Genomic DNA, 15,605 nt, shown 5'->3' with positions numbered 1-15,605 from the left:
CTGCCACTCTCTACCACCTCCTGCACTTGAAAGAAATGGTTTGGTTTGCGTCTGTCTCACTCCTCAAAGATGAAGTGGAGCAGATGAAATGTGGGGGAAGAAAGGCATGAGAAAAGTGGGAGGGGGTTCTGAGGCCCTTTACACTTCCTCTGAGGAGGGGGCAGCAGACCTGAAGACCCCAAAGCAAGTACCAGAGCACTTTTGTCCCAGTGAATCTATCCTTTAGAAGGTCATTCTTAGATTTTGTTGCATTCTTGGCCGGGGACTGGGCAAAGTTTGCCTCTGGAAAAGTCCTGTTTTTCTCCCAAGATTTGAATTGTGTTTTCTTGGTTCCTCTTCAGCCACAGCTGCTGTGGCTTCAGTTTGGTGTCTTCTGTAAGTAGTTGCTCTTTCAGGCCTCTCTTCCTCAACTTCTTTCCCTTCCTTCCTCCCTTGCCCATCTGTTACCTTCCTGTTTTAAAAGGCAGTATGGACAGTGGCTAAGTGCATAGACCCTACAACCAGACTGCCTGGGTTTGAAATCTTAGCTCCTCACTAACTCAGGCAAGTTACTTAACCTCTCTGAGCCTCAGTTTCCTGATTCTTAACATGGAGATGATAATCGTATCCACCTCACAAGATAGCATATCACATTATTAGGATTAACTGAGTAAACATATGTAAAGAGTTTAGGTGATGTAAGGTACAGTAAATGCTCTATAAGTATTGGGTGTATGTGTTTCCTTTTTGCAGAACTCCTTTAAGTCCATTTTGGATTTTGCCAAGTGATACAGAAAAAAATATATTATGTTGAAAGAGCTTGTAGAAATTATATTTCAGTCTTCCACCCGGTTCTGACAGATGATATTCACCCTGGAACTTTGATTCCAGTGATGGAGGGCTCCTTATTTTACAAAACCCTCATTTCAAGTAGAAAGCTCTTCCTTACGTTGGCCTAAACTCTTCTCTTTTGACTTCCACCTGTTAGTCTTGGTTCTGCATTTTGGAGCAATGTAGTAAAAAGAAAATGGATCCTTCTTCCATATAGCAGATGTTTAAGTTTGAAGGTTATCATGTCCTTCCGAAGTCCTCTACTTCCCAGAGCCATCCACCAGGCCACCATGGTGGTTTCCAACCACTACACCACCTTGGTTGCTCTCCTCCTGGCTGCATGATTCTGACAAAATCCAGAGTCCCCCAGGTGTTCTGTGCAGAGTACATTGATTGTTACTTCCTTTTGAACAATGCTTTTATTAATAATGTAGTGCAGTATTGCATTAGTTTGTTGGCTACATTTTCATTCCTTTAGGGCAGGGCCCGTGTACTATTTATATTTGCAGGCACCCAGGGCTATACTCGGCACAAAAAAACAATCAATAAATGCAGATGGAATACCATATTTTGGGTGGATTTTGAGCTTTAGGTTTATTCAAACCCTAGGCCTTTTTCATATGGACAGCTGTGTTGGCATGTCCCTGCATCTGATACTTGGCAGGTGGTTTTTTCAACCAAAGAATATGATGTATTTTTTATTTATCCCTGATAAATTTCAACCCTTAATTGTATTTCATATGCCCTCTTTGTTAGGTTTTCAATTTGTGATTCTTGAATTCCTTGTATTAGCTATCTGTCCTACTTTTGGGGCATTTGACTTTGCCAAGTCACTGATAAAAGTGGTGGCTAGGCACCAAAACTGAGCCCTATCATGCACTGCCAGAAACCTTTCTCCAGACTGACATCAACGGTTTCAAGTACTCTTCAGTGGCTACAGAAGTACCCTAGTCTGCATTATTCATCTCACATTTTTCTCTGAAAGGCATACATGAGAGAATTTGTTAGGTGCTTTTTAAAATCAAGATACCCACCAAGTATTGCATATCTTTCTCCTACCTGATATTTCCTACTAGATACAAAATGAAAGAAAACTAACTGGAGGAGCAGTCAGAATGAGCTTTCTCTTTTAGAAAATCCCTTTTCATTGTGAGTAGAAAGTAGCATAAGATGATGTGAATTGTTAAAAATTGAAAGGAAAGAGATAACAGTTACAGTGTTCAAAGAATCCATTTTACCAAGACATAAAAGTATTTGACTACTATACACTTTGTAGTTACGATAGAGAACCTGTTTAATTTTTGTAATGCAGTGTTTTTTTTTATAACCACAATTGTATGGTTTCTCCTTTTACTGTCAGTGTTTGATTTGAAGTGGAAATTCCCAAAGTGTTATATATTGTGCACGATACATGTGGGTGCGTAATTTTTTTTTTTTTTTTGGAGTTTAATATATTTTGATAGCAAACTTACAGGAACAGCACAGAAGACAGACAACATTAAAAACATGTACTTGCATGTAGGACAACTCAGTTGGAAAAGTATAGTGAATGGATGGAATCTACTGTGTGATACAAATGCTGCAAACACCATTTAGTTGTTATCAATAAGAAATTTACTTGTTTTAAAAAAATCCGAATGCTGGCAAATCCAGAAAAATTTAACAGGTTATTTATAATTGTTATAAAGTTGAACTTGTTGAAACTTGTTCGCTGAAACATATTGACTTACATTAATGCTTTATGTCCCCACATTTATATTAAAAATTCACACACAAATGAAAATGGAAAAACTGCCAATACCTGATTTCTGTCCCCTATTTTTCCATTCACAATCATATACTTAGGTACCTTTTGACCCCATGGAAAAAAATTATCTAATGTTCAGAACTACCAATAACAGGGAAGAAAAAAAAATTTTTTTTTTGGGAAAGAGATGTTTCCCATCAAAGTGGATTCTTAAGCACGTTCTCTACATATGCAGCATGCTAGCTGGATGTCTTTTTTACTTTTGGCAAAATTATTACACATTTGGCATGGATAGCACACAGGTTGGTGTCTTCAAAAAGGCCAACCAGATAGGCCTCACTTGCCTCCATTCACTCCTGCACATTTAAGAAAATAATGTAATATAATATTTCAGGAGACCCATTTTCTATAAAATGAATACATTTATTATATTCTATTTTTCTCTATGGTACCAGATGGTCACAAAGTCAAACTAAAGGAGCAGCCAGAACCTTATATAATAAAATATATTATTAAGTGAAGAGTGCAGAGTATAGTATGTTGCCATTTATGGGGAAAAAATGGAAGGGTACAGGAGAAATTGGTAACTTAATGACCTGCAGAGAGGGAACTGATGGCTCGGGGACAGAGTCTTTAGTAACTTTTGAATTGGAGTCATATGAATGTGTCACCTAACTTAAACAATAAATGCATAAGAAAAAAAGAAGCTGGGTTGGGGGAAGCAGCAATCAGTAGTCATTTTTTTTTTTTTTTTTTTTTTTTTATTTTTCCTTTTTCTTTTAAAGAGAATGTGGGCTTTGGAATTAGATTCACTTAGATTTGAATTCTAGCTTGACTGCTACTGGCGGTTGGGCAGTGGGCAAGTTACATAAGTTTACCAAAGCTTCATCTATAGAATTTGGGAAAGACATTCCAGGCTGAGTTTTTGTGTAGACCAGTTATCGTAAGGACCACTCCTTAATGTTCGGTTTGTGATAATCTGATCTTGGGGTATGGAAAGAAGAAGATGAAGCAGATTTCAGCCAGACTGTGAGCATCTTCCTCTGAAGATGGTTTTTCATCATCCAAGAAAGACAGAAGACAAGATCATCTTAACACCTGGAGTTCAGATGGTTAATATATTTTGGCTCAAAATATTATGAATCAAAATGTAACTTTGAACTGACCATTAATTCCACCCAGAAGGATTTATCTTGTCTTCTTAAGTGAGGGAGTGGAGTGTTTAAACAATGGTAGTTAGACCTCTCTCCCCCGGATCTTTGAAAGAAATTAGCCGGCAAGATATAAGCCACCCTCTCTCCCCTGTTGTAACAGTCTTGCAAGAGGGAGAAGCTCTGTTCTGATGGGGAGAATTTAGGGAAGCCACCATCAGGTGAGCCTTGAGTACAGAGAAGGCATGCTGTTGTATCTACGACATCACCTAAGGCACTCCTGGAACAAAAAGCTTGAGATCCAGGAATAGCGTTGTATCCTCTATAAGCCATATCCATCCCTAGGGAATTAGATCCATATGCTAGAGGTGGGAAAATATGAGACTAGCATTTTGTCAGTGTCTATATTTTCATTTTTGTTTATGTACTCAAAATGAATGTACTTTGTAACACAAATCTTTCAGATGCAAAGGGCCAGAAAAAGAACTTCAGTGTTCTAAACCTAAATGGAATTGACTCAGAGTATTCCTGAAGTAGAATTGGCTTCAGATGATATTTGACCAGAGACCCAGAAAGTCCTTAGGCTCCATTTCTCTGTGATTCTTTCAATTTTGTCCTCTTCCCAACATTGACTTTTTCCTTTTGCTGGATTTTCTCAGTTGTGAAAGCAACAGAAGCAGTTCCAGACTTTACACCTTCACACCACCCGTCCCGGCCTCCCCAGGAAGAGGGAACAACTCTTCTGGTTGCTCCTAGAGGCCCCCATGGATTTCATTGCATCTCCTTGGCTTGGGTTAGGTCATGTGCCATCCCTGAACCCATTGTTGTGACCAGGGGGATGGGTTATACTAAGTGGCTTAAGCCAGTGAATCTCAAACCTGGTACCCCTTCAAGGGAGTGTGATTTCATTGGACTGGGAGTGGATCCCATGCATTTGTATTTTCAAAAGCTCCCTGAATGATTTTAATATACAGCCAAAGTTGAGGTTATTGGTGTATGCCAGTACACCAAGTATTGGCACCAAGTGCACCAAGGGTCCACTCTTCAATCTGAGAATATAAGAGGAACTATTCTCCAAAATAAAATCTGGGTGCACTTGACAGATTGATGAGAGAAGGGGAAAGTAAGTGTTGGGGAAGAAAATATCAAATATCTGCTTACAGCACACCTGTCAGTTTCTCCCCAAGTGTCCATCCCCTTCCTTTCTTCTTTGCCACCAGAACCCAGCTTTTGTTGGGCAGCCAGGTGCCAGCCCTGGGGGGTGGTTCATGATTGGTCCAAACTATTACTGATAATCTGTTTTCCCACTTTTCCAGCCTCCTCTGCAAGGAGATTGGGGAGAAGAGAGTGAGTTAAACTACCCCCTTGTCCATAGCAGGAAGTACAAAGGAAGTTTAAATTTAACACATGAGGAATTAGAAGTGTAACCTTATTATTTGGAGTTATAGAAGAAGCCACCAGAAAAAATAAAAAAGAAGAAGAAATGTTCAAAAGTAGCTACTCTGAGTGAGACTGGGGTAGGAGAGTAAAACTTTAGTTTTCATTTTATACTATTCTATTCTCTTTGAATTCTTATTTCCATGTGATTATATTGTTTTCTAATTAAAAATAAATCGGTACCTTTTGAAGTTTTATAAGAGTTTAAGATATTTAAAATACATATAATCCGTGTTAGAGGACATTTCTTTAAATGTGTAATTCACTGTTTTAACAAGAAATAAAAAAATGCCTTTCAACGATCTCATTTATTCACGTTATGGATATATTATCTATAACATAGTTTGGCCAAGAATCAAATGTTGTTTTCATTTTGTGTGTGATAAAATGAGGGCTCCAGGAGCTTAAGCCAGGAGTCAAGGTCAAGGCCAGCTCATGGGGATGGAAAGCAGGAGGAGAGCTAGCTGTGGATCATGCAGGAGGTTGAGATTTGATCTGCCCTTCATGTGGTTGCCTCAACCTACTGATCTAGCAGCCCTAATCTGATTTGACCACAACTGGAGAGGTGAAAAGCCCCAAGAATTCAGCTCTAAACATCTACAGTGATTTATCAATTTGACCTGATTCTCAGGTATCTTTTGGAATTAATTCTGCACTATTTCTTTTATTACACTTTTACTAATTCACTCATTATGAGAGTTTAGGACACAGCATCACATTGAACACAGTGTATTATTTCAGAAATTGTGGGAAAATTAAAAAAAGATTGTTTTAGAAAATAAGACTTCATCTTTCAATCTCTAGTTGAATTGAGCCTTAAGTCACTTGTGAAAACTAAGTAGCTGATCTTTAAATGTTATTTTCAAATGATTTGTCTCAAGCCTAAAAAAATAAATCATTACAACTTAAAAACTGCAGAAGGACATCAGAAGATTTGTTCTCTAGTGCCAGGGAGTAGGTGAGCTACTTTCTTTAATTATGGAGAAACAAGATTGGATAAGATTTTATGCCATCAACAGTTTTTCACTTGCCACATTTAAACTTTGTTTTTTGGGGCCATATGTTGAAGAATTAAAATTCTCCTCTTACCACTTATTTTTTCAAAAGCCAATTCTTAGTTAAAATCCTACACAGCTTGTACGGTTTTTAGAGCTTTACATTTTATATGAAGCATTCGGCGGGTACTTCTATATATTATTATCCATGGCTATCCTGTCAAAAGCAAACAGTAATGAGATGGTACATGAAATACATAATCTCATTCCACTATCTTAACAAGCGCCTGTCATGTGCCAGTCAGTGTATAAGCCATTGCAGGAAAAGGGGGGAATGTAAAGATGCAGCAGATGTGGATCCATCCTTAGCAGATTTTTAAAATCTCATTTTTTACTCCTAGTTATATGTTGTTGCCCCATCAAACATTTTATCAGAGTAATAAACACTGAAACTGGATGAATTTGTGCAACATTTACTGTTGTTATTCAGGAACAGGGTAATAACTGGCAGATGGATGCAGGAAGGGAAAGGGAAAAAATTCTGAATCCTGGATGACCCAATGATGAATGGGTCTGTGAAAAATAGACAATTGGCTCAGCTTAATTAAGAGAACAAGGGCCAAAAACATCAGTATAAGGAACAAAAAGGAAAAGTAGTGGAGACTTTTAATCGTAAGTTAATGAAGCCACCTGGTGGTTTGTTACATAACTTGAGGTTTTGTGACTGTCTTAACCAGCTCATCTGCAGATAGATTGCATGGGTCTCTAATCAAGTGGAGCTAAAGAGTCTGGCCACTTTTCATTCCGTCTAGCGAGCAGAGTCAGTTTCCTTGAGGATAAACACAGGGCTGCTCTGTCTAATATTTTGTATATTTATAGCTTTTCTTTTTACCAAAAAGAATTAATTTAAAGTAACATATAAAATACAGTGCAATAGCATAAATTAGAAGAAAAGAAAGAGAAAAAATCTGAATAAAGACGTAAAGAGTAGCAAAAAATGGTAGTAACTCAATGTATTAAATGTATTAAATACTATAGATTTTCCTTGAAAGGTCTCTAAATTTTCAGGTAAGAGCAGAAACTGATCAGGCATAGAATTGACCACATCCAGAAAAACAAAACAGTTTTCAGGAAAAGTCAAACTGTACCTGATGCTCAGAGCAGAGAAAAATTTTTCCTGGGGATTCTCACCAATAGGATGCTGTGTAATGTAAGGTGTAATGTTTTCCATTCCTGTAATAGGAATAACCCTGAGTTTTGGAGGATTGATTCTTAATTGTGTCTCCACTGGTTTGGGGGGTGGATGTGTCAAACCTGGTTCTAAAGACTTGTATTAACTAATTTAATGCTCACAATATTCCTATGAAATAGGTAGTATTATCATCCCCACATTATAGATGGGGCAACTGAAGCAGAGTGAGGTTAAGAACTTGTCCAAAGTCACTTTGTGAATAAATAATGGAACTGGGATTCAAACCCGGACAGTCTGGCTCAAGCTTCCACCAGTACAGCAACTTTTCCAATACGCCAGACTTGAAATGCCAATTAAGTATATTAAGTCCTATCCAGTGAAAACAATGATACTTGAGATATTTTCTCTTCACAACTACTACAATCTGTTGGGGATATGGTGTGTTTTAACGTGATGCTAAAGATGAGTTACATATTTCTGAGATGACTTAGTTAACTTTGATCTCTTCTAGGGTCAGACTTTATCCCTGATCACAGTCACCACACATTCATGCACACGTGTACACACACGCGCAGGACCAGAAGTACACAAGAGGACCAGGAGTGCTTGAATTTACCACTTCCCAACTTCCAGAAAATAGCTGAAAGCCTATGTTCTTTTGATGCCATATCCTCAGATAAAAGATCTAAGATGAAGTCGTAACAAAACACTTTATTTGCTAGCTTTCATTTTCAAAGTTATATCCATAAATATTTGTAAATGACATCTAAATTGATTTCTCTTAACCAGTCATGAAAGTTGATTTGCAATGATCAAGGCAAGCCTTGAAAGGAGCTTAGAAGGGAAATAATAGCATCGTTGAAACATTTTCAGTTAGAAGAGCCAAAATATCACAGAACTTGCATCTTAAATTGAGCATTTAGAAATGATGTTCTTTTAAACTGTGCATCAGGAGTATTGCACTGTTAATGTTTTTGCTAAGGAAAAGGAGAATGTATACTTTCTCAAATGACTGCTCTGCAACGATAAGGCTCTTTAAGAAACAGATTTCCATGACATTTTAAAGGAAAGATTATTTCAATGAAGATTTTAATGCTTCTGAAGGATTTGAGTTTCTGAATTAGGGCCATGATGGCCTGCTACCCTTAAGACTGATAAAGAAGTGCTCAGAATGATAACCCTTTAATAATTCTCCAGAATGCTTGAAAGATTCATCCTGTCAAGGGAATTGAAATGAAAAAGGTCCTGAGATACGGTGAAGGAAGCATTGACTGGGAATCCAGAAACTTGGGGTTTCCAAGTCTACTTTTTTCTGTTAATGAAGGGAGACCTAAATTCTTTGTATGCCAGTCTTATGAATTTTGGAGCCAGAACTGGGTTCAAATACCAATTTTGATACGTATTAGCTGGATGATATAGAATCAGTAACCACTTTGGGCCTCATTTATTCACCTGTAAAATGACCTTAGCAGTGCATGGCTTTTATTGGGTGCCCACTGTGTGTGAGTATTGTGCTTTTACATCTTCACACTTTATAACAATCTTATAAGGAATGTTGGCCATCGTTATCCCCACTTTATAGGTGAGAACACTGAAGTAGAGACAATAGGTAATGTGAAGAGTTTAAATAAGATAATTTATGTCAAGAGCATATGCCTGGTAAAAACAGATTCTCCAGAAATGGTAGTGGATGGTATTTCTGTCAATTCTATGTCATCCATCTCTCTTTCTTCTTTCAGACATGCCGTGAACATAAGTGGAGAGGAGAGCTGCATGTTTAAACAACTTGAAGTTCAGGAATGAGATAAGCCAAAGGGTACAAATAAAACTGAATTTTTGTTTTCCTACAGGAGTGGCAAAAACTCAACTATGATATCTATACCCTGCGGCATATTCGAAGGGAAGTAAGAAACAGATGGAAACGCATTTTAGAAGATTTAGGTGAGTCTGAAAGTGATAGTGAAATGGGAAAAATGGTTAGTTGTGATCATTACCCTTCACTTTCTCCACCATGGTTTTTGTAAAAGGAATGTAAGTAATTGACTAATTTGAAGGCTGCTCTGTACTAATTATTTTCCCACTCCTACCCTCCTTGTATCCTCAGGCGTAAACACCTGATACGTCTGTTATCACCAGCCCATGTCTTGAGGACACATTTGCCATGTGCTACTCCATGTGTCCTCATTGTAGGACAGCAAGAGCAGTGGAGTCAAGTGGACACTATATTGAATTTTTTGGGCATTGAGCGTTGACTGAATAAGATGGGGACGATTGGCCAATTAGTAATAGCTTTATAAGAGAGGCAGGTTGGGAGAAATGTTGCTTGTAAGAGAGATAAGAAACTCAGTATGCAATTTCAGAAGGACTAAAGGGAAGGAAAACTTCAAGGTGGGAAAAAATACCTGTGGCATTAGGGTAAATATTGGATATTAGTTTTCTTAATCCTAACAGGGTGGTGATGTAATAAATACTGCACTGAGATTATAAAATAAGCTTGTTTTAATATTTTAAAAATGGATCAATTTTTGGTATAACTTTTTACTGTTTGCAGAACTCTTTCATGAATGCATATTGCCTAATTTGCTTTTTTTGTAAATTCAGTTTTATTGAGATATATTTACATACCATACAGTCATCTACAGTGTACAGTCAGTTGTTCATAGTACCATCATAGTTGTGCATTCATCACCACAATGAATTTTTGAACATTTTCATTACTCCAAAAAAATAAAAATAAGAATAAAAATACAAGTAAAAAAGAACACCCAGAACACTCCATACCCTCCATTCCCCCCATTATTCATTTAATTTTTGTCTCCAGTTTACTACTCATCTTTTTTTTTTTTTTAATGCTCCCTTACATATATTTATTTCGGTCATTTTTTAAATTGAGGGAGTCTGTGGTGCTAGATGCCAAATGTCAGGAAAGATTCTCGATGGTCTCATTCATCAAATTTGCTTTGTACCCTCAAATCAAAGCACAGCTGTTTTATGACCCAACTTGTTTATATGGAGATGCTGAGTCAGGTTTACATGGCTCCCAGTGAGGCTGGCCCTCCCACACTGGATAAAGAGAGTGTGAACCACAACATTTTCACAATCACACAGTCACACCATGTAAGCTATATAGTTATACCATCGTCTTCAAGCATCAAGGCTACTGAGTTGCAGTTCAACAGTTTCAGGTATTTCCTTCTAGCTATTCCAATACACTAAAACCTAAAAAGGGATATCTATATAGTGCATAAGAATGCCCACCTGAACGACCTCTCGACTCCATTTGAAATCTCTCAGCCACTAAAACTTTGTTTTGTTTTATTTCTCTACCCTTCTTTTGGTCAAAGAAGGCTTTGTCAATCCCACTATGCCAGGGCCATCCCTGGGAAGCACATCCTACATTGCCAGGAGATTTATACCCATGGGAGGCATATCCCATGTAATGGGGAGGGCAGTGAGTTTACTTGCCAAATTGGCTTAGAGAGAGGCCACATCTGAGCAACAAAAGAGGTTCTCTGGGGGTGACTCTTAGGCACGATTATAAGTAGGCTTAGCCTCTCCTTTGCAGTAACAAGCTTCATAAGGGCAGGCCCCAAGATTGAGGGCTCAGCCTTCTAAATGGGTAGTCCCCAGTGCTTGTGAGAATATCATTAATTCCCCAGGTGGGTAAATTTAGTATTTCCACATTTTTCCACAGTCCCTCAAGGGGGCTTTGCAAATACATTTTTATTCTCTGCCCAGATTACTTTGAGATGTATTGGAGCTTCACACAAACCTGTTCAAACCAACCAGATCTCACTCCCTGTTCGAAGTTCCATGTAATTATGGTGTTTGAATAAACTGACCATACAAGTTAAATTATATGGAAAATATAGATTTTGCACCAAATAAACATCTCTTCCTTTGGTCTCACACAGAAGTTGAAGTAAAACACCGTCAATATCATCCTTAACCCTTTAGTCTGATTTGCCATAGTCCTAACCAGATGTGCTTCATTCATATCTCTAATTGAAGTATGATCTCTTTTACAGCTTTTTTAACCATTGCTTTATGGGATAATACTGACATTCATAGCTGCTGAACTCTAGCTCTGAGTCTCAGGTGTCACACAGATACCCAAAGTAAAAATGAATCAATTTTGAAGTGCTCCATCCTTCTGCTTTGAAAGAGAACATGACACCCTGGAATCATAACTTTTCGAAAGTGGGATGCCAAGTTACTAGTCCCCTATTGCTTTACTTGGGGTGGAATGGGTAGAATGGGACCTTTACCCTCTTTGCTCACTCAGTATTCTTAGGTATTCATAATCTCATTTTTGCAGTGCAAGTAACTTGGCAGATTTAAGCCTGTGAGTCTTTTATACCTTTGCATGAGTAATTTTAACCAGCCAACCATACTGTCCCAGGGAAGGGAATCAGGGCTTGGAGAAGTAGGGGCTTGGAGGTGACCACTTTGGAGACTGGGGGGCAGATATGGGTTCTGGACCAAGGATGAGGAGAAGAGTGGGGCATAGGAATAGAGTTCAAAACCCCATAAAGGACAGAAAGCAGTCAGTGGTGAGCATCCGAGACTTAAAAGTAAAGAACAATCAATAAGAAGAAAGATCAAAAAGGATTTTGATTGAAGACCTCGCTGATCACACTGAGCTGGGGAGCAGCTCCTGGATTGATGCCTTTTCTGACATTTGTATAGAACCCACATTTGGGTCCCTCCTTAATCTTCTGAGTACTTACTGCAGGGCAATCATTTCCTTGTGGCTACCTTACTTTAAATGAGGGATAAATTTCTTTTTTACCTTAGGTTTTCAAAAGGAAGCAGACTCTTTATTGTCAGTTACTAAACTCAGCACCATCAGTGATTCTAAAAACACAAGGAAAGCTCAAGAGATGCTGTTAAAACTGGCTGAAGAAACCAGTATTTTTCCAACAAGTTGGGAGCTCTCAGAGAGGTATCTGTTTGTTGTGGTAAGTGGAAGCCTTTTTCCATCTGTCTTGATTTTCCTTTAAAGTTTCACCTTTTCTGTTTAGCATATGAAGTAACACTGCATTTTGTTTTATGTGCTCATCACTCCAGCCCCAGCAGCACCACAGGATGAGGTTGCAGATGATGCTGGTGTCCTCAGACTTACCTGGAGGGCTTTATCAGCTCAGATTTCTGGATCCCACTGAGAGCAATTAAGGCTGGGGTTGTGGCTAAAGAATCTGTATTTTTCAGCTGATTCTGCTGTGCAGTCAGCTTTTGAATCATTTACAGGGCAAGGAGATGTGGGGAAAATTGTTCGTATAACCTAAGGTTGAAAAAGTATTTGAAAAGACTAAAAGTTGTGGAATGTTTCATGAGTAATGTAAGTAAAGGATTTAGGTGTGTCTCTAAATTTGTTGAGAAAAATGTAATAAATGTTTGACTCGCTCATTACTGTTTCTAGGGCAGGTTTTGTTATTGTTAGGTTGGTTTTCCCATCAACATGGCAAATCTTAGGTTGGTTGGTTTGTTTTTCCAGGACCGTCTCATTGCTCTTGACGCTGCAGAAGAGTTCTTTAACATCGCCAGGCGAACTTACCCCAAGAAGCCTGGGGTCCCATGCCTGGCAAATGGCCAGAAAGAAGTACACTACCTTCCATTTCCAAGTCCCTAAAGGAACGGCTTAGATGCAGAAATGAAGTTCTTCTACTGGGACTCAGCAGCCAACCAAAGTTGGACAGTGATATGTGAACAAGTAGAGGGCTGGCTGAGTGACAGATGAAGGACTCTGAATTCTGCTCGATCTGAGGGTCTGGGTAGTTGATCTTCATGAGGCCTTACTCTGTGAAATGTTCAGGTGGCACCCACAAAGAGAGTTAAAGAGTCAGTGGGTGGGCCATTTCATAATGGGTGCTTAGATTCCAAGAGAACCCATTGCCCCAGTTTTGATTTTTTTGGTTGTATAATAAGTTCTAACCATTAATCCTATTAGGAACATGGGATATTCTAGTTAATGAAATGACATGATTGATAGAACTATCATAGAGTCCAAGTATGGATTACCCCCTTTGAAAGAATTTCGTGTAATATAGGCTAACACCAAAATAATACTAGGCCTAATGTGACCTTTCTTTGATTAAAAAGAATGTATAGAAACTTGAAGGGTATCGAGGCATCCTTTTGAGTATCAGTTATGATTAGTCGGAAATACAAGTGTATCAGATAATAGAGAGGGTTCGGAGAGTGCACCAGAAGTGAATTCCAAATAGACTGCCCACAAGCAGGGCTTCCTGCACCTACATGTAGCAAGTTCTGTCTTCGGTTATGGTGCACACATCCTAAATTCTCATGTTATCAAGAGCAGGTTGCCTCATTTTTGTCATATTGTCCATTTCTACTCCAGAAGCCCTTGGCATTTTATCTGCAAGAGCATCTGTAAGCTGGAACACCTGGCCTCTACTTCCTCCTTTTCTCTTTGGTGTGTTTCCAGCTTACTTTATGCCAGTAAGAGAGTTGAACCTGCCCAGGGACCCCTCCTGCAGACTTAGAGCTGAGTAGGGGGTACTGCCTTGCAGAAGGTCACTGCTGAGCTTTCTTCAGTTCTGCAAAGGCTTCTCCAAAATGAAGCGATGCTGCCAGTGCAGCTTGTTTCTCCCTACAGATTCAGAAGTCCAGTTTCAGAAGTTACTTCTATTTAAGCAAGAAGCCTGCCCGGAGGTTGTGGTTTCTTTTTATTGGAAAGACTTTAAGGACTTCTAGGAATTATCTGTAGATTGCTGTGAAAAATGACCATATTTTTACTTTTACAGATTTTTCACATCTGACTTCAGGTTTCAAAGTAACTTGTGTTTAGTGAGTCCAGGGAATTATGACTTGAAAATTTCCATATCCTGAGTAAATCTTTTGGTTGTGTACAAAATGTTTAAAATATTTGTTAGAAGAGGTCCATGTTCTCCACTTATTAAAGCATTGCAAGCCAACTGAACTGACATGCTTCAGGAACATTTTCCCTAGTTTAGTAAGTAAGCTAAACTTTAAAAAATGTATATTTAATGCTTATTCCCTCTCTCATATTGTTTAAATTATTCTGTACATATTTTCCCTCTCTTTTATAGGCTTTTGCAAGATAAACATGCAAACAGTAACGCACACAAACAATAAAACAAAAAAATCTTTGAAAATTATATTGTTTTAATCTTTGTACTAAAAATTTGTATTTTGTCTTTCTGCCTTTTTTATGTCAAAATAATATATGAAAATGTTTGCATCTATGGAGAATAAAGTATTACCATAGTCTTTATTTTTAGTAATGAATGAAAAAGGATAAGATCGTCTCTATGATTATAAAAACACGTGGAATTATCCAGGACATTTTCCTTCCAAGGAATTAAAAGATTTCTATATTTACTTTTCATTTTGGTCTGTATGTGTCACCTTTCTGAGAAATAAGAAGGAACAGAGATTCTTTCCATAAACCCTTTAAATTAAAGGATAGAGAAGCTGAGATGCGAATGGGTTTAAGGAGCTCTCCTCTTCCTAAAGCCAGTCAAGGCACAGATTAGTGGTGAAGTCCAGTCCACCAAGTGGACACTGTGAGAGAGGCTCGAGGGTGGCTGAAGTGGCCACTTGAGAAGTCACAGTGAGCTCAGCAGGGTTGAGATCCACAGATGCACAGGAGGCAGGAAGATTTTCTTAACTTCTTCAGTGTCTCCATGTTGACTCCTATAGTACTTCTCACAGTTCATCCATGTTTGGGGGAAGATTTCAGATAGTATATGTATGGACATTTTCTATAAATAGTATTTTAATATGCACCGGGAATTTTTTTTTAAATCCTGTAATTAACAACACTTGATTTCATGTCTCATGGATACTTTTTTTTTTTTTTTAAAGGGGGTGCCCAGGAAGACACAGCAGACATTTTGACCAAACTGATAAGGACTGCACTGGTGAGGGGGCATTTGCTTCATTGAGAAGCTCAGCAGTAGCTCTGTAGGCCAGATGCTGTTTCAGAAGTAGGTTTGCTCATAGCGCCGAGGATGAAATCATGAGGCCCAGGGTCCGGGATGAACTGTCGGAAGCAGAGTGGGCACAGTTATCACAATGAATGGCCAAGTCTGAGGGCTATCTGCAAACAGCTTTGGAGCTGGTTGATAGAACGTGGCATCCCTAGGGGTAAAACAGATGGATAACCAGTAAGAGTGTTGCTCAAGCACTACAATCAAAAGTTCTCAAGGATGGATGATCAGGAGGTGGAGCACAGCCACCCCAACAAAAAGTTATGATCTCTTGCCAAATTTCCAGATCTGGGATAG

At 38.5% G+C, this 15,605-nt stretch overlaps 1 protein-coding gene across 1 annotated transcript in view; it reads left to right on the top strand.

Moving 5' to 3' along the window:
* The window catches only part of MREG (melanoregulin), a 61,164-nt gene extending 46,490 nt beyond the window's left edge, over positions 1–14,674 (top strand). The window contains exons 3-5 of the mRNA XM_037850153.1: positions 9,183–9,273; positions 12,130–12,293; positions 12,830–14,674. Of these exons, the coding sequence (XP_037706081.1) occupies positions 9,183–9,273; positions 12,130–12,293; positions 12,830–12,964 (390 nt within the window). The 3' untranslated portion in view covers positions 12,965–14,674. The remainder of the gene's footprint in view (positions 1–9,182; positions 9,274–12,129; positions 12,294–12,829) is intronic.
* Positions 14,675–15,605: the final 931 nt, after the last annotated feature.

Source organism: Choloepus didactylus, chromosome 9, assembly GCF_015220235.1.
Source record: "Choloepus didactylus isolate mChoDid1 chromosome 9, mChoDid1.pri, whole genome shotgun sequence".
Lineage (NCBI taxonomy): Eukaryota > Metazoa > Chordata > Mammalia > Pilosa > Megalonychidae > Choloepus > Choloepus didactylus.
This window is presented reverse-complemented; position numbering and strand designations above follow the sequence as displayed.